Source organism: Citrus clementina, unplaced genomic scaffold (assembly GCF_000493195.1).
Source record: "Citrus clementina cultivar Clemenules unplaced genomic scaffold, Citrus_clementina_v1.0 scaffold_9, whole genome shotgun sequence".
Taxonomy (NCBI): Eukaryota; Viridiplantae; Streptophyta; class Magnoliopsida; order Sapindales; family Rutaceae; genus Citrus; species Citrus x clementina.
The window spans coordinates 4,574,988-4,595,752 of record NW_006261964.1 but is presented as its reverse complement, the minus strand read 5'-3'; the positions used below and the strand labels follow the sequence as shown (position 1 = coordinate 4,595,752).

Below are 20,765 nucleotides of genomic sequence, written 5' to 3'. Positions count from 1 at the left end.
TGTTCATTTTTAATAAAGCTTTAGCTTTGCTGTTCCTGATCGTGGATGTAGGTACCTTGGTACCAAACCACGTTAACTCTGTCTTGAATTCTTATTTTCTTTGTTCTTTGTTCTTTGTTCTTTGTTCTGGAAAGTTTCTTGGTGTGTTCTTATTCTGGGTCCTTGCTTCCTTGTGATTGGTTTTGCTTCAAGAAAGGGTCACAAATTTGGTCTGTTGCGTTAACAAGTTGATATAAAACTAAAGATACTATAAAGAACTTATAGTACTTAGATGCACTTTCTAACATTCTTACCGTGGTTGAGAGAGAATTTCCCAAAAATTAAGTAAAGAGATTAAAGCGATATCTTGAGATTAAAGAGATTAAATAATATTCTATTGACAATTTTTACCTATGTTTGCGAATCTTTCATTTAACTACACGATCGAACATCACAAAAGATTGCCAAAGAGGACATTAATATATTCATTCAGTTAATTAATTTTGTGTGCACCGTCTTTTTTTCTTTTTTACTAAATATGGCTTGCATGGGACTTGGTTTCCCTTCCCTTCGCTTTTGCATTTGGCTATACTCTTGTAATCGGTATCGCATAATACTCGAAGAAAATATCTAAAGTTAGTAATACTTAACGAATGCATATACATGCATAAAGGCCACTACCATTTCGTTCGGTTCACCAACTGAAACATGATGCCAATAAATTAATGGGGGATTGTGCTATGAGTTCCGATAGTTTCATTAATTCTACGAAAAAGAAAAGTGATCAATCATCCCCTATTTATCTTTCTTTTCTTAAATCGTTCTTCCTAAGTTATAAGGTTTTATCTTAAATGAAGTATCATTCTCCTATTGTAATGATAAAAATTTTAGTAACGGTTTGAGATTTGGGAATGCGACTGTATTAAATATTTGTTGGGAGAGTTTTACCACCCTGATAGTCTACCTAGCTTAGGGATGGCAATGGGCACCGCCCGCAGCGGGTTTGCCATTACCAAACCCAAACCCGCACAAAATTTAAATTACCAAACCCACCCGCAACCCGCAGCGGGTTTTAATTTTTTTAAAAAAACCCACCCGCAGCGGGTTTTAACAATTACCAAACCCGCAATGGTATCCGGCGGATTTTTTGCGGGTTTCCGTATTTAAAATCACAAATATTTAATATATAAATTTATAATAATAACCTCAAGTTCCATATAACATATTCAATTTTATATTTAAACAATGTAAATGAAAAATTAAAATTTCCACATCAATTCAACACAAATTCTCAAATTTAAGTATAAATTATACAAATCTATTTAAAAAACACAAACTAATATCTAAAAATAATAATTACATTTCATATTATCATTTAAAACAAGATCAAAGAGAATATATTTATTTTATTCACCACCATAAGCACCCATCTAACACAATGCCTAAAATAATAATTAAGATTAATATTTTCAAATACTAATTCGAAGGGAAATGCCTTTAATTTTCTTTAGGTTATGACTTTAGAATAAGAGATGAGCCATATACACACATACACAACTTTGAGCCTTTTGCTATTTGGTAATTTGATTAATTACATTATTTTCTTTATATATTTTTATATTTAAATTAAATTAAAAATATTTGAAAAAAATTATTGCGGGTTTGGTGGATATCCATGCGGGTATCCACCGGGTATAAGGTTAATACCAAACCCACCCGCATCCATATGCGGGTTTTAATTTATAATACTAAACCCGCCCGCAAAGGATAAAATTACCCGCAACGGCGGATTTTGGCGGGTGGGTTTGGGCGGGTTTGCGGGTACAATTGCCATCCCTAACCTAGCTCAAATCTGAATTAGTCGGGACTCAATGTAGTCTTTGAATACTAAATAATTTAATACACCGAAAAAAAAAACACCAAAAAAAAAAAGTTTAATAACATGCAATTACTTATTTAATTATACCATCATCCAGCAGACAATTATACATTTTTTTTAGCGGGAAAAACATCAAAGTGGCTCTTAATTAATTCGGAAGCTATATGTCCCTTGACCATTCAATTAACAATTAAATAATATGCATAAAGACTTATTGCCTCGGTTTTTAGGTATTTATAATATGTAATCAATTTATTTCTTATGAACCTTTAATTAAACTGCTCGAGCATAACAAAACTATTCAGTGATGTTACTAAAGAGGACAATACTGTTAGTTAATTAATTTTCATTCAGTTAATTAATTTTGGGTTAACTTATTTTTCACCAAATATGACATGGGGCTTTGTTTCCCCATACACTACTAGAAAAATGGTCTTTACTGACTTTAGAATAGTGTCAGAAATTACTTTTACTGACACTTGTTAATTGTGTCAATAATCTGGGAGTCAGAAAAATAGTGACACTTGTAAGTGGTGTCAGTGATTACTATTACTATAGTATCACTAAAATAATAACACCATGATATCAAAAATATTACAATACTATATTAGTATTTGTGATTACTGTTACTATAGTATCACTACTTTATTTATTATTTAAAAAAACAATTATATAAAATGACATGTTGCCCATTGATTTGTTGATAGAATTAAAAGGCTGTGAGAAATAAGAACAAAAATCAATTTATATATCAAACCTTTCATAATATTTAAATATTATCAATATATATTACACAATCCAAATACTTCAATACACAAAGACGTCTTATTACAAGACATCTTATTCTTATAATTGAATAATCTTAACTGCCATTATCCAATCAAATTCCTTATACAATCCAAATCAATTTATATATCAATTCCTTCTACCCAGTAAAAACTTAACTCCAAGCAAAAATCTAGATTTGCATCTCAATGTCTTAGAGTCATGCATGTAAGTCTGATGAGTTGGTAGCCTGGGCAGAAACAGAGTTTTTGTCACCTCCCACCTCAGTGGAGTTTGCAACTCTACTGGTATCCTGAGAACATAGGTAAGACAATGACTGCAGCCACGAAACTAAAGTGGGCTTGCGTGTAACATCATCAGATTCAGCAACCAATGAGAATAACTCATTAAGGACCAAATTCTGTCCATCTTTTGGCAACTTCATGATCAGCTATGCCAACAACTTCATCAAGTTTGATAGTACCTAAAATAGCAAGTAAATGCTAATTTTAGAAAAATCATACAATGGTTTAAGTAATTAGTGCATTAATTTTAACATTTGTATATTTAAATGGACGTGGAGAGAAATTTACACATTTATTTTTTCTTTGATTTTTTTCCTTTGATTCCAAGAAAACCAACTTCTATATCCAAAACATTGTGGCAAGCAATGGAACAAACTATGTAAGCAAGCAAACATTCCACATGGAGAATGAAATGTAGGTAGGAGTGGTGGGGGAGGGGGTGCAGCATGGGGTGGGTAGGAAAAGGAGGGCACTATTTAACAAGATACATTAAAGTGTGTAAAGTGATATTATTAGACAATTACTTGCCTGTATATCAACTAGAGAAATGAGCCGTAAAAGAACCTCTATGATTTCCTTACAAGGTTCTGACTCTCCTTGCCAGTTCTTCCATATATCAGCCTTGTAAGCAAACACTTCACCACAGAGCCTATCAGCTTTTACAACAAGACTGTTGATACAATAAAATATGGCTGGACTTCCAGTAGGAAGATGTCGAACCAAGGCCACAACCCCAGAAGCCATACCTTTAAACAGAGTAGTGCCAGGATATTCCTGTATTCAAATCCACATAAAAAAAAAGAGAAAAAAAAGGTGTTAATACCTATAATGTGATTATAAAATCTCAGATTTCACCGATACAGTTTTCAGCTACTTCAAATACCGCTAAAGATCTCTCCATGTAATAAAAAACAAGTTGCTCCTTCAATGAGACTCTTTCATCTTGGTTAGAATCCTTCCCTGAAGAGATGAATCCCACAAACATAGAATGTGAAGCTCGAGCTACCTTTTTATTTGGATGTCCTATATACCTGATTTCACATTGTAAGGAACCAAAACTTTCATACATGCATACATGATTTTACATAAATATTAGCTTCCTGATAAACTTAGTCTGCCAGAGGATACAAGAACATAGTAGGCGCTAACACCTGTCTGAAAATAGGAGCAGTTACACGTTCAATGCAAGTTGGAATAACCCGTAAATAAAACAAGATGCGAGCAGTTTGTACCTCATCCTTGTACCAAATGTATTCCATCTTCTGCAGGACGGAAAAGTCTACAAGAAAATAATTTCAGTATAATAAAAAATAACAATCTAATGAGTGAAATCAACCAAAAAAAGGGAACTTATTTTACATGCATAATCAGCACTTGATAAAATATCAAGCATAACAAGAAGATGATAACCAAATACAGCTCAATCGATTCCCTTGCCAATTTGTCAAGTCAGCATAAGAGGGCATGGATTCTACAAAAGAGACACACGCAGATTCGTTCTCCTGAACAATCACAACAACTCCTCGAATCGTGTCCATGTATTCTGAAAGACGCATTCAACGGAAGTACTCTACACAAGAAAATGAAAAGGCTCGCTTTCCGCTGCTGATGCTCTCGCTCACGTGCTGGGTTTGAAGAGGCTCGCTGGTTGTTGATGCTGCTGCTCGCACTCTCGTGCTGGGTTCGCAGAGGCTTACTGGCCGCTGATGCTGCTCGCACTCGCGTGCTGGGTTCGTAGAGGCTTACTGGCCGCTGATGCTGCTCGCGCTCGCATGCTGGGTTCGCAGAGGCTTACTGGCCGCTGATGTCGCTCGCGCTCTTGTGTTGGGTTCGCCACTGTTGCTGTATGGTTCTCGTGGCTGCTGCATCGCTAGCTGTTGGTGATAGCTGATGGGTTCGATTGGCATTCAACAATGGTTGGATTGATCGGTGATGGCTGCGATTTAAGTTGTATGGGTGTCGGCCGATGGTTGTTGGCTTTTGATTCTTGCTTGTGTTTAATTTAGGGATTGGTAGTTGAGCACTTTTTGACAATTTAGATGTTAGGGATTTTCAGATCTGGGGATTTTTCAGATCTGGGGAGCTTAGGAGGGAACCAAATACTTTGGTAGAGGGAGTTGAAAAGTTGTATTTTGGATAAGATAAGACTTGTCTATTTGTTTTGTTTTTACCCACTCAAAAAGCACAACTCTAAAAAAATTAAAAATCGTAGCCTAGTGGTCTTTTGATTCAATGTAGAAGCTCTAGGTTTAAGAGGTCTTGGGTTCGAATTCAGACTAAAACAAAATTAAAATGATAATTTTTAATTGCTGATACCTAAGTGTCATTGATCGCTATTACTAAAGCTATTGATACTTCAGTATTAGTAATTACTGATACATATCTGTTAAACGCGGAAAATGATCCAAATATATGTATATACTGATACTTTTAAATAAAGTGTCAGAACACAAGTATCAGTAAAGATCATTTTTCTAGTAGTGATGCTTAGCTTCAAGCCTTCAACAAACCTTTTTTTTTTATGTTTATATAAAAGGAAACATCAAAGTGATTCTTAATTTAATTTACAAGCTTTATTATTTTTTCAGTACGTCAAATGTAAAAGAAAACATCAAACAGACGTTTATATAAAAGAAAACATCAAGTTGTTCTTAATTTAATTTAGAAAGGTTATTATTTTTCAATAAATCAAATATTGCAAAATAACAAACGCTACTAGAAAAATGGTGTTTACTGACGTTAGAATTGTGTTAGTAATTATTTTCAATGACACTTCCTAATTGTGTCAGTAATGTGGCAGTCAGAAAAATAGTGACACTTGTTTGTGGTGTCAAGGATTACTATTACTATAGTATTACAAGTTTTATGACATAATGACACTATAGTATTAGTAGTTACTAATGATGATTGCATGTTAATAGTTACTTTCACTATAGTATCACGAATATTATGACACTATAGTGATAATGTTTACTAACAATTATTACATGTCAATAGTTTGTTTTACACTAGGAAGATTACATGCTAGAATGAACGGATACCAATACTTTAGTGTTAGTAATTTGTATTACTATAGTATCACTAGTATCATGACACAACATAACTCTTACTTCCTAATACATTTTTTAGTGTCAGTGGCTTCTAATTAAATTTATATTTTGGCATTTCTGTTGATACTCTACAGTTTTCATTGTTCTTTTAGTTTTGCTAATCAAATGATGGTATTCAAAGAAAATATTAAAATTAAACTAAAGTACTACACTAAATAATTAAATATAAGTACATAACATTCCCACTAAAATTTAAATAGGTGTAAAATAAAATACTAATACAAATATCTCAAATATTGTTTGTAAACATCTCGAGTACAGTTTGCAAACAACATAATGACAGTTTGCGGAAAACAAGCAATTATTCTCAGTACATCTACTCCTTGACATTCTCCTTTCCTTTCGCCTTTTCCACCTACAAGCACAGTATATAGAATCAATTAGTTACTATGCTACAAAAATTAATTCTTTGATATTTACAAGCAAAATAGTGACACTTGTTTGTGGTGTCACTGCTTACTATACTTATAATTTACATGCAAGATTGTATTCTTGCTGTTGTGAGTAACTATGATTCCAAGTTTGATGATTTCAAATTTTCTTGAAGGGTTCAATTTCACCGCTGCAGCTTCGTACAAGACAGGATCCATGACCACGTTGTTATGCAAGGATATTTGAGTGCGAATACAAACTGTATGCGTGCGTATACTAATCCTGGATCTCAATTTATTAAATACTGTGGTTGCAGCTTGTTTCTTCCCCATTACATTTCAATCGGATTCCTTATACATTTCAATCGGATTCTTTAGACATTTATGCTTTTTGTTTTGGCCAGTAAAGAATCAAATTTACTCTTAACCAACTAACAAGTCATACCTTGTCCATCCAACAATTAAATAATATATATGGAGATTCTTTGCCTCTATTTTATATAATATTTCCTTTATTCCTCCCTACGCGAACCCCTTTAGAATTGAGAATCACCAAACAATTTGTAAGACTACTAAAAAGGACATTAATTGTTAATTATATTAATGATATAAATCAGTCAGTTAATTAATTTTGTATGCATACTGGGTCTTATAGCACGGTGATCACTGATGCTCCTTAGGATATGGCCTATGACCGCTTATTTCCGCAAATTTTACTAGGAATACACACACACTCTAGTGCAGACATTCTTTTTTTTTTTCATGTGAACACGCTTTTAAACAGTGTAGTTTAAGAGAGTTAGTTTATAATATTATTAAATTATACAATTTTATAATTCATCCAAACATAAGCTTATTAAAGCTCACGGCTTAAAAATATGTATATCTGCACTAGTTGAGATGGTAGAATCTCGTCTTAAAGGTAAGAGGTCTTTTCCAACATTACTCACATAGGCGGGGAAGGGATTAAGAGTCAAATATCACAGATTTTTTAAATGCATCACTCAAGTCCTTTCAAATTAAAATTTATTTAATTCAAGTGATTGAGCATTGAATTTCTCCAAAAAAAATTAGTGGAAATGTTAGCACATGCAACAGAAAGTTAATTATACCCTATAAGTCACGTTATTAGTTGAAAGCCTATTATATCCTTGTTTGTTTTTTTTTTTCTTTTCACTGTGTTAAAAATTAATTACATAATACTTTTGGAGTTTTATCAATTTTTGCTCCCCTAAACACATGATTTCTCCGTTGGTTACGGCTTAAACTCTTGACGCTTTTCGCAGAGTTAAATAAAGGAGATAGCTCTTTTGACTGTGACTTAAATTAATGACTATATAAATTCAATCAAGAATTTGAATGAAACTAATTTAAATTTAAAAAGACTTAAGTGATGCAGTTTAAGAACTTCTAATTTTTTAGTTTCTTTTCACAAACAACAAGTGTTGAAGTAGTTGCTATAGGCTAGTTTACAATTGGGGTGGTTGATTAAATAAGATATTTTTGTTATGTGGATAAAACAAATTAATGACTAAAAAAGTGAGTTGGTGTTTGACATGTTATGTTATTGTAAAGTAACATGGAGTTTGAAAAGCAAGTACATGTATTTAGTAAATTTATTACAAAAGTGTTGTTTATTATGTAATCAAAATAGATGTAAGTTTGAATAACTTTTTATTTATATATTAGGGTTTATTTATAAAAATAAGACATAATTATCTTTTTATTAAAATATAATATGAACTTTAAAAAGGTGTGGTACTTATTTAATAAGCTATTTATTAAAAACAACCCTCGACCCATTTTTAAAAGTTACTGTTAAAATAAAGAAACTTATGTATCAAATATTATATTTTTCCAAACTTATCAAACATTATATTTTTCAAAACTTATGAAATAAACTGCTTACAATGTTTCAACCTCAATCCTAAATGAGACCTATAATGACATACATAGGATTAAGATTGAGGTGTAATATAGGCACCATTAGATAGATTGCGAGAAAATTATTCTAAAGGTACCGACAGTGTAATCTCTAGTTGGCTTTTTATTTTCCTAGACAACTTTAGCTGTTGACATTAACTGTTGGTTTTAGTTTTTTATTTTGATATAATGAAATGTAAATATTTATTTAAAATTAAAAATTAGAAAGTGCAATTATAATTTTTTATAAATTATAGGGAAGTTATAGGTATTTTATCTATTATTGTTAGATAAAATCGCTTCAACTTATAAACTGTAGCTGCAAAAGTGTACCAAACATTAGCTTTAAGCCTAACTGCGCGGCATCTTGGTATCAGTTATTCGGTATTGCGTAATTACTCGGAGAAAATAAAGTAAGCAATGCATAAGCACAAATTTCATTTGCTTGACCAACTGTAATCCCAATAAAGTAACAGAGAATATGCTATTTATGAGTTCTGATTGATGCATTAGAGAAAAAGAATTAAAATTCTTAAGTGATACAGAATATCATCTTAAATGATGAATTATTTAACTATTGAATGATAAAATTTTAATATTTATGCAATTGCTTGTATATTGAATTTAACTATGCGACCATCCAATTAACATTTATACTTTTGTTTGTCAAAGAGTTCATCAAAGTGACTTTTAATTAAATTATAAGCTGTTAATGTTCCATTCAAAAATTAAATAATCATGGCTATAGCGTCCGTTATAATTTAAACACAGAAATTGCTATGACCCGTTTGTTTAATAAAATAAAGATATAATGTACACTATCGAATAGGGGAGCCAAAAAAAATTTGAGAACCGAAAAAATTGAATCGAACTAATGGTTTGATTCTGTTTAATTAAGAGAACAAACCAATCCGTTCGGTTTTACTACTAAATTATTGAACCGATAATCGAAGAATCAAAAGATTGGCTGTTAAAAAAAAAGGTCAAGTAATTGTTTGTAAAAATTTCAGGAAGTATTGCGAAAAATGTATGTGAAAATGTCGTATTTAACCTCTTCGACAGTGTAATGAAATCATGGACACACAAGTCAAGTATTTGTTCCACCAAATTGGTTAATAATTTAGTAGTTAGATTATTTGAGGATGTAATGTGATCAATGTACAGGATTGTGATATTGATTGGTGTTACTAAAGGCAAAGAAGAAACCAAAATCGCAAATTCCTGAACATGGAGATTTATTTCTTCTATGAACTTATATAAATCATTGAAGATGAGGCGTTACATATACTTTTATTGGAACCGTGAATACATGGCTAATTAATGTTCCGTTCCTCCCTCTTTGATATAGTAACCATTAAAGAACGAGGACAACCCAGAGGATGAAGCTTAAGCCGATGATGCAAGTACCATGGCAATTAAGGTGAAGAAAAGGGCAAAAACGAACAAAAAGATGAATTTTCGAAATAACTTGAGCGACAGAATGAAATGGACAAAGGCAGCAAAAAGTGAGAGGACCATGGCTATGGCGTCTGATATAATAAATGCTTGAAATGCTGCATTTTTAGAGAAAATTGCACTGCCCCTGTTTGGGCCGTCTTCATTATCACCGTTGTTACCACCGAGTAAGGTTAATGCTACGGCAAAGGTTACTGTTGCTGTGAGTGCTGCCACTACCAAATGTGACACTGATGCATTTTCCATTCCAGTGACTTCTTCATCCAGAAATTTCACAAACGAATGCGATTTGTCTTGTCTCAACTTGACAACACCTTTTGGATATTGTCCGCGGCCAATATTTTCGGACAACCCTTGGATTTCTCGCTGCGACATATTGATCAAATGAAATTTGCTAAATTGTATAACAATAACTAAAAAGAAAGTAGTAGTAATAAAAACAAAAATATTTATGCTTTGTAAATTGAAATAGTAATAATAATAATACCTGGAGCTCAGGACATCCGTAAAGTTCAATATGTTTGACACTTTTTTTTTTCTTGTTGACAGCCTGAGTATCACCTTTACCAATCTGACGTACAATTTCATTGCAGGTTCTTGCCGAGAGAGTAGCAAGTATATGAAGTGGAGTGTTTCCCATCTCATTCTTCTCATCTATAAAACTTTTATATAACGGATCTTTCAGGAGACGTTTCAACTTAGATTCATGTAAACTTACCATAAGAAAGTGAAGAACATTCCACCCTCTGTTATCAACCAGATCATAACATTCTGGATAATGGGCAATAATAGTTCCCGCTAACGATTCATGTCCTTGGCTGGCTGCCATAAGAAGAGCTGTCATCTTCCGATCTTTGTCAAGAATCAACGCGCTAGATCCATCAAATTCTAGTAACAGTGCCGTGATGTCTTTGAGACCTAAATAAGCAGAGTGATGGAGTGGAGTCCAACCATAGTCGTCTCTTTCTTTGGTCAAATGCCTCTTCTTCGCAAGTAGTTTTTCTACCACATCTGAATAAATAAATAAATATACGAAGCACATCAATAATTCAATAGCATGGTAAGCTAAAATTTTTAAAGCAACCAGATTAGTTTGTAAGCATACAGACTACGGAGGATGCGCTATAAGCATACCAGCAGCATAGCTGTTGACTGCGGCATGCAAGGCAGTCTTTCCATTGGGGCCGTCATGGGCGACTGATGAGCATTTTTCTAATATTTCAGCTACCACCTGATGAAACAAAAACACACTTTATGCCCTTAATCGTGCATTTCCAAATTAAACACATATTTTAGTAAATTTCGAAATTTACCACAATCTCCCATGAATCCGAGCTTGCAGCTTGTTATGGAGCTTCAACAGAGTTGCTGCTACTTTTGTCTAGCTTCTGAATTCCGCTTTCGTTTCCTTAGCTCAAGATCACGGCTTCTCTCAGCAACTTACTGTGCACACACACGGGAGACAAACGGGAGAGAGAGAGATGCACTGCACTCATGCCACAGATTTCTTGAACAGTTAACTTCCAATGGGCTGAAGTTACTTAAATACAGTGGTTGAGCGCAGGGACCCCTCATGTGTTAGTACAAAATTGCCCATCCCATTATGGGCGAAAATAACACAATTAAGGATATACTTGTCCATAATATACTACTGTACAGGGTATGTCAAAATTGCTCCATAATATTTGACAATAGTCACGTATTAATTCGGTAAAATATAGAAAACAATTAGAATGATTTATGTCAGTCCACATAATGTGAGAAATAAATCTAACAATCTCCCACTTGGACGGCAGAAATCACTCTAAGGATAAATTTAAAAATAAAATAAGATTTTGAAAACAACCGAATTAATCAATATGTGACTATAACAAAAGGTCAAATGCAAGCAATCACCCAAAACATAAATAAGTCCAAAATGTGCCCATAAATATCAAATCATATGTGCACCGACAGGATGCTCCACATAACAAGACATTCATAAACACATGACTATGTAGTAGTATACAAGTATAATTATGGAAATAACATGACAATGTGATCAACATGCTCATTTCCACAAAGTCCACATGTCTAGCAAAATGAGACGAAAAACAATATGTCTTCTAGACAATCGCTTCTTTATAACCATAATGAGACTCTAGCAAAATGTCTCGAGAAGCGAGCTTCCATTTTTCATCATAATGAGACTAAATCAAAATGTCTCAAGGAAGTCGTGCTTTCTTATAATTATAATGAGACTAAATCAAAATGTCTCAAGAAAGCACACTGAAGCTAAGTCATAATGCTTCAGTTTTTTTTTTTTTTTTTTTTTAATGTCCATATTGAGACTGAGCATAATGTCTCGGACCATAATATCCTCATTTTATACATAATGCCATACGTAACCAAATGTGTACACAATATATGGCATATCAATATTATATAACAACATGCATGCATGATAACAAAATGAGTAATACATAAGCTCATTTAAGTTGCAACTCATAATACAAACCAGAACTCCCACTGACTCAGCATATATAAGTGGATTCAAATAATCCTATATGCGTTACATGCTCCCTAAATACTTTTGGAGCTAAAGCTTTAGTAAGTGGATCGGCTAACATGAGTTCTGTAGGGATATACTCTACTGATACACAAGATAGAGCAATTTTCTCTCTCACAAACAAATATTTAATATCAATGTGCTTGGAACGTGAGGAACTCCCTGTGTTGTGAGAAAAAGAAACAGCCGCAGAATTATCACAGTATATCTTTAATGGCCTCGGAACGGCCAATATACAATCTAGCCCTGTGATAAAATTCTGCATCCATAAAGCATGACGTGTAGCCTCAAAACAGGCTACATATTCTGCTTCCATTGTTGAAGAAGCTATAAGTGTCTGCTTGACACTTTTCCATGATATAGCTCCTCCTGCCATCATAAAGATGTAACCAGATGTGGATTTCTTGTCTTCCAAGCACCCTGCGAAATCAGCATCAGAATATCCAACTATATTCAAATAGTCAGATTGCTGATATGTCAATACAAAATCTTTAGTGGCTCGCAAATATCTGAGTACTTTCTTTGCAGCCTTCCAGTGTTCAAATCCAGGATTGCTCAGGTATCTTCCAAGTACTCCCACTGGAAAAGCAATATCAGGGCGAGTACAGACTTGAGCATACATCAAGCTACCCACAACGGATGCATACGGGACTGTTTGCATTCTAGTTTTGTCTACATCATTATCGGGACACTGAGACTTGGAAATTTTGTCACCTTTCGAAATTGGAGCTTTCCCAGGAGCACAGGACTGCAAATTGAACCTTCTCAAAATGCGATCAATGTAAGTCTTTTGGGACAAACCTAGAATTCCTCTAGATCTGTCACGAAGAATCTCTATCCCTAATACATAATGGGCTTCACCAAGATCCTTCATGTCAAAGCTGCATGACAACATTTGTTTTGTCTCAAGTAACAAATTAGTGTCATTAGCAGCGAGTAAGATATCATCCACATAAAGTACCAAAATAATATACTTGCTCCCACTGACTCTCAAGTATATACACTGATCAACGGCATTCTCCTGGAACCCATAAGAGGTGACAATATCGTGAAATTTCAAATACCACTGTCTGGATGCCTGTTTAAGTCCATAAATGGACCTTTTAAGCTTACACACCATGTTTTCTCTACCAGTCTCAACAAAACCATCAGGTTGCACCATGTACACATCTTCAGACAAGCTCCCATTGAGAAAAGCTGTCTTCACATCCATCTGATGCAATTCTAAATTAAAATGAGCTACCAATGCCATGATAATACGAAAAGAGTCTTTGGTAGAAACAGGAGAGTAAGTTTCAGTGTAATCAATGCCTTCTCTTTGACTGAAACCCTTAGCCACAAGTCTGGCCTTGTACCTCTCTACCTGACCTCTGGCATCTCTCTTGGTTTTGAAAACCCATTTGCAACCAATTGGCCTGCATCCATCTGGCAACTCAACTAAATCCCAAACCCCATTATGATACATAGATGCCATCTCATCATGCATCGCATGTATCCAAGATGAGGATTCTGAACAACTGATGGCCTCTTGAAAGGTAATAGGATCAGATGATGAGTCAGCATCAAAATCATGTTCCTGCAAGTAAACAACATAATCATCAGAAATTGCAGGTCTCCTGATCCTCTCTGATCTCCTCAATTGCACGTCAGTAACATCATCCTCTACAATCATGGGCTCCATATCATGAGGAAGTTCAGGATCAACAGAAGAATCATCAATATGTGGTAATCCCATCGCAGAAGTCGGAAAAGATGGAATAGGCAAAACCACACGTTCTTCTCTTAATGTCAGACTGCGAGGCTCAGAACTCCCACCATTGTGATCATCCTCAAAATAAATGGCACGATCGGACTCAATGATTCTAGTAGTGTGGGAAGGACAATAAAATCTAGAACCCCTTGAGCCGATACAATAGCCAATAAAATGACCACTAATTGTTTTCGGATCAAGTTTCCTTGATTGTGGATTATAAGGCCTCACTTCTACTCTGCATCCCCAGACATGAAAATGACGAAGACTCGGTCTCTTCCCTGACCACAACTCATAAGGAGTTTTGGGCACCGATTTACTAGGTACCTGATTCAAAATGTAAGCTGCAGTTCTTAAGGCTTCACCCCACAGAAAATCTGGTAAGGTGGAGTTACTTAGCATACACCGCACCATGTCAAGAAGGGTACGATTTCTCCTTTCTGCAATTCCATTCTGTTCAGGAGTCCCGGGCATTGTATACTGGGCTTCTATTCCACATTCTTGAAGAAATTTAGCAAATGGTCCAGGATTACGCCCAGTTTCATCATATCGCCCATAGTACTCACCACCTCTATCTGATCTTACTGCTTTAATTTTCTTGCCCTTTTGGAGCTCAACATTAGCCTTAAAGGCTTGAAACACAGATAAAGATTCAGACTTTTCAGCAAGAAGTTCAACATGACCATAACGGGAAAAGTCATCGATGAACGTGATGAAGTACTTATAACCTCCAATAGCAATAGGAGTAAATGGCCCACAGATGTCTGTATGTACCAACTCCAGCACCTGTTGACTCCTCTGAGTTCTCTCTTTTCTGGTTTTGGCAGTAAGTTTGCCTTTGATACAATCAACACAAGTGCCAAAATCAGAGAAATCTAAATTATGAAGAATGTCATCTTTAATGAGCCTCTCCATCCTCTGTTTAGAAATGTGACCTAATCGTTTATGCCACAACATAGATGAATTTTCATCAACCCTGGCACGATTAGAGCTAACAACATGCATAACATGAGCATTGGATGATGATTCAGCAGCACGAGAAAATAAATCAAGCATATATAAGCCATCATATAGAGTGCCAGAACCAACTAACTCTGAATTACGGAATAAGTAAACCTTTCTATCACCAAAATGAAAAGTATAGCCACATCTATCCAAAATAGATACAGATATCAAGTTTCTTCTAATAGAAGGAATATAAGCTGTATCTAACAGATCCAAAAAATAGCCTGTGGCTAGATGTAGTCTAACAACTCCTATGCTTTCAACTTTGGCTGTCACTCCATTGCCCATGTGAACTATTAACTCCCCTTCATTGGGCTCCCTTCTGCTTCTAAATTCCTGTAAGGAATTCGTTATATTAATGGTTGCACCAGTATCCAACCACCAAGTATCAGAAGGAACATTAACTAGATTAGATTCAAAGCCTACAAAAGCTACAGGAATACCTTTCTTTTCCAACCATGCTTTGAATCCCCTGCATTCAGCTCTCTTGTGCCCAGGTTTCTTACAAAAGTGGCACTTTCCCTTAAAGCTCTCAGCAGTGGAACCAGAAGTGGTAGAAGAATTACCACGTGAAGTTTTCTTGCCAAACTTTTTCTTCTTAAAAAACTTATTGCTGCCCTTTGAAGAGCCTTTCTTCACACTTCCACTCTCTTGAGTAGTTGCCATCATGACAGTGTGAGATTTCCCCTTCTTCAATGATTCCTCTTCCTGAACCACATAAGCAGTCAACTCAGTGATATTCCAAGTGTCTCTCTGAGTTTTGTATTGGCTTCTCAAATTGCCAAATTGTGGTGGAAGAGATTCAAGGATTTGGAAGACCAGGTAGTCATCAGGCAAAGTGACATCCATGTCCTTCAGCTTCTTATGGTAACTAGTCATCTTAAGGATGTGTTCTCTGACCCCAGAAACACCATCATACTGGGTATTAGCAAGCAGCCTCAGATAGTTACCCTTTTCTGCCTTATCTACCTTCTTAAAGGTTCTTCCCACAGCTGCCAAGTAATCTTTGGCCTTATCACATGCAGGGATGCTATCTCTAGTGGTTCTGTCAATGGTGTATTTCATTGTATCCAGACAGTGTCTATTGGATTCATCCCAAGCTGCCCACTCTGCTTTTTCAGCAGCAGTGCTCTTATCGGTGGGCTTGGCTGGTTCATCAACTCTTAATGCCAAGTCTCTATTCAGTGTAGACAGATAAAACAAAATGGACTCACGCCAGTCCTCAAAATTTGTCCCAGTTAAATTCTTGAGGGAGGCTACTTGGAGAAAGGAGAGAATATCTAGAGCTGAGGAAGCAATAACAAAAGAATTATCAAGCATACAAAACTAAAGTCATGCTATAATCAATTACTCCTCATTCTAAGTTTCTCCAATAGCAACACAATATGTTAGGCATCCTTTAACAATATAGGAGTGCACTAACCTAAAGATAAAGCAGACAAGTTGAATATAACACCAATATTGACCTATTACCGACAGGGTAATTAAGTCACTCAGTAGAAAATACTCAACAAACCTCTTTATCTTCCCAAGCATCCTACCAAGTAGTGATTTGCCGACAGGGCAGTATCATCACCCGTATGGATCTTGGTCAGAACAATAACAATCCATCACATAATCCATAATTCATAATTGTAAATGGACAATCAATTGCAAACCACCAAATAATTTATCATGATTGGTCCTACGATAAGCAGATACACAATCACTCTAAATTGTAGTTTTGCATCATATATATATTTCATACATTAACAAAATTGAGGCTAAATAAACTTTGTCAAAACGGAATTAAAGTTTCCACCAAGATATTCAATCAAATAAAATATCTACATGCCTCAATAAAATATATGAATATTATGCCCATACAATTCAACAATGATGGATTATTCTTAAATTTCAAATTCTGAAAAAATCGCCAAAATTTAAAGGATTTTGGACTAAACTGCAGAATTTTCAGAATTATGCTTACTGTGTTAAATATTAAAACTTTTGGCCCAAACTTTAAATAAAATAAAATAAAATGTTGGGCCATAATATAATTTTCCAAAATTTAAGGGACCAAACTGATCTTTTACAAAGTTGACCCTCGGTCAAGGACCATTTTGAAAATTTTACAAATATTTTGGGCCATAGTAACATTTCACAAAGTTTAGGGATCCATACGAAATTATCCCATCATCTTCAACCTCGGGATGTTTGAATAGTAAAGCTACAGTAACTTTACAGACCTCATTCATATCATCCCGATTTTGGCCACCAAAAATCACGAAAAAATTATATTTTTGCTCCAAAATCATCACTCATGCATTATTTAACAACCGTTTGAGGAAATATGTCCAAATTCGAAAAATTCGAAAAATCCGAAAATAAAGAAAAGTTCCATGAGTGAGATTTCTCCAACAAATCAACTATGGTTTACAAGGAAATGCATAACCATCGGCTCTGATACCAATTGATGAAACAAAAACACACTTTATGCCCTTAATCGTGCATTTCCAAATTAAACACATATTTTAGTAAATTTCGAAATTTACCACGATCTCCCATGAATCCGAGCTTGCAGCTTGTTATGGAGCTTCAACAGAGTTGCTGCTACTTTTGTCTAGCTTCTGAATTCCGCTTTCGTTTCCTTAGCTCAAGATCACGGCTTCTCTCAGCAACTTACTGTGCACACACACGGGAGACAAACGGGAGAGAGAGAGATGCACTGCACTCATGCCACAGATTTCTTGAACAGTTAACTTCCAATGGGCTGAAGTTACTTAAATACAGTGGTTGAGCGCAGGGACCCCTCATGTGTTAGTATAAAATTGTCCATCTCATTATGGGCGAAAATAACACAATTAAGGATATACTTGTCCATAATATACTACTGTACGGGGTATGTCAAAATTGCTCCATAATATTTGACAATAGTCACGTATTAATTCGGTAAAATATAGAAAACAATTAGAATGATTTATGTCAGTCTACATAATGTGAGAAATAAATCTAACACCATCTTCTTAGATCCCCTCGCGGCTGCCATGTAAAGTGGAGTTTCGCCATTAACATTAGCGGAATAAGGAAAATTAGGCCCTGCTTCCATTAAAATTTTCACAGCATCGAGGTTACCACATTGCACTGCCTCGTGCAACGCTGTGTTTTCTTCCTCATTTGTCAACCCTAGCATCTGCCATACTGTTTTCGCGCAACATTTCATCGCTGTGGGCTGTTTTTTCGCGAATTCAATCAGAACTTTTACAACAGCAGGACGCCCGCATTTGGCCGCAGCATGGAGAGGAGAGTCACCTTTGGCATTAGCTTGTATCAGTAATGATGGACATATTTCAAGTATCTGTTCCACGAACTTTGTTGATACACTTTCTCCTTCTTTATTCTTCAAGCTCTGTCTTGCAATGTTGACATGCAGCACTGTATGCTTGTTGTTGTGAGTCACTATGCTTCGAAGATTGTCTTTAGCAATTCCGTTGAAGGGTTCAATTTCCCCATTAGTTGCAGCCTCGTACAGTTTAGGTTCCATGTTTGCGAATGCGATGATATTTGAGTTTGTTTTGAGGACGGAAATGCATGTGCATGCGTACTAATCCTAGATTTTAAGCATTGCAGTTTGCCGCTTGATGCTTCCCTTTCACATTTGACATTTATACTTTTTATTTGGTAGGCAAAGAATCAAAGTTACTCTTAATTAATTGACAAAAGCTATGCGTATTATATGCCTTGACCATTAAATAACTAATATAGACTCTCCGCGTCTATTTTATATGATATGCCCTGTATTCCTCCATGAACCTTTAAAACCACTCTACTACTCTAGCGTTGCAAAACTGTTGGTGAGATTAATTACTAAAGAGGGCATTAATGTCAATTAATTTTGGATGCAACATTTTTACCAAATATGAGTTGGGACTTTGTTTCCCCACCCTCAGCTTTGAGTCTAGCTATGTTGACCCTCCGGCAATGATTCAACTAACATTTATGTACTTTTGTTTGGCGGGGTGGAAAGCATTAATTAATTATTATTTTTTCCTTAAGGGGAAAAGAAAGAGAGAGATGGGACAAAATCCAATTAAAATTTAGATTACCCAAAAATTAGGAAAAGTGGTTTTTATTTCCTTTGGTAAAAAATAAAGAGTACGGAAAGCACAAAAATTTGCTACCATCATAAAGAATCAATTTTGAGTGATAAACCAGCAATTGTCCTTCCTTAGTTGAGAGCACATGCAAAGAGTTTTGATTGCGTCAATCTTGAATCATAACTTCCGAATATTTCTGGAGAACTCTGAGCCGTCTTGATAGTCAAACGTGACTTTGGTATTCCTTTTGCAATAGCCCTCCTCAAGTTCGGTTCAAGTGGGAATATTGTTGCCCCTGATTATCTTAGATAAATTATCTGCCCCCTCCAAGCCAGGCAGTGCTCAGGAATGAACGCCTAGCTTGGTACAAAAATTAAGGAACAGAACAATGTTTAATTTGTAAGTATGTCCGTGCTGCAGTTTGTAACTTTTTAGGAAAGTATCGTGTGAGGACAGAGCCTGCTGAAACCATTTTCCTTACGAAGTGATATCATTACGCTTTCTCACATTTGAAATACTAATATGAATAAACTGGGGAAAAGCAGTAGAATACACGAGCGACATTATAAATCAATAGCTCCTTTCAACGACATAAATAATCTACTTCTGAATATTTAAGTTTGGGCATTGTAACTTTTGTCTGAACCATACATGGGCAAAAGCATTTTAATCCTCCGATCCTATCGTGACAAAGATTCGAAGCACCAAGAGGAAGAAGCTCAAGCCAACAACACAAGTGGCAACGGCAAGCCCTAAAGAAGGTGCCAAGATTGCATATGTACCCGTAACAAAAGCAATCACCATTGCCCCCATAGCAAGCAATGTCATTGAAAACGCATATTTGAACAAATACGGAAAATCAAATGTGTTGGATGATAAAATGAAGTGAACAAAGACAGCAGAAAGAGAGAGGGTCATGGCTGTAGCGTCCTTTATAATAAAGCTTGAAAGGCTACGTTTCTGATGAGGACAGCCCAGCCCTTGCCCGGGTGTTGTTCGCCAAAGCCACCGGGTCAGGTGAAAGCTGCAGAGAAAGCTACTGTTGCAATGAGTGCAGCCACAACCCAATGCAACTCTTCTGCTCTATTGACTCTTGTGACGAATCTGTTATACTATTTTCCATGGACACGAATAATGCCCCATCGATATGGTCCACCCTCGACAACTTTTGACAATTCTTGGATTCCTTGATGTAAACACAAAAATTATTATTGTTATGATCCTTAAGGTTAATATGGTATTATATATGTACATCGAAGGCTTCGATAATCCAATGTAGTTTTATTAATTTAATATACCGACCAACTTATTTTATGATTTTTCAATACAAATACATGTATAACATAACATTTTTAACATCCTATCTATGTTATTAATTAGAAATTAAATGGCGTATATTGTTGTCTTTAGTTCAGGGAACCAAAAAGTAGTATGTCTCAAACATTATCATTTTGCTTTTTTTTTTTAGTAAATTAAATCATTTGCTATCCGAAAACCACATTTGACCCCAACTAATCCATATCCGAGTCTGGTAGAACCGTTAGGCGGCAAAACTCTCCCAACAAGTATTTAACGCAGCTGCATTCTCACGCCTCGAAC

At 35.3% G+C, this 20,765-nt stretch overlaps 1 protein-coding gene across 1 annotated transcript; it reads right to left on the bottom strand.

Moving 5' to 3' along the window:
- Positions 1 to 9,718: 9,718 nt before the first annotated feature.
- Positions 9,719 to 18,613, bottom strand: LOC18033055 (protein ACCELERATED CELL DEATH 6). The gene is made up of 4 exons (XM_006420039.2): positions 18,089 to 18,613; positions 10,922 to 11,018; positions 10,275 to 10,798; positions 9,719 to 10,153 (listed from the first exon to the last, which is right to left on the bottom strand). Exons 1-4 carry the CDS (start codon positions 18,611 to 18,613, stop codon positions 9,719 to 9,721), a joined length of 1,581 nt encoding a protein of 526 aa, XP_006420102.2.
- Positions 18,614 to 20,765: the final 2,152 nt, after the last annotated feature.

Coding starts and splice junctions, on each gene's coding strand:
- LOC18033055 (XM_006420039.2), bottom strand. CDS start 18,613: ATGGAACCTAAACTGTACGAGGCTGCAACTAATGGGGAAATTGAACCC. Junction 11,019..18,088: donor CGAGGGGATCTAAGAAGATG/GTGTTAGATTTA, acceptor TTGTTTCATCAG/GTGGTAGCTGAAATATTAGA. Junction 10,799..10,921: donor AGTCAACAGCTATGCTGCTG/GTATGCTTATAG, acceptor TTATTTATTCAG/ATGTGGTAGAAAAACTACTT.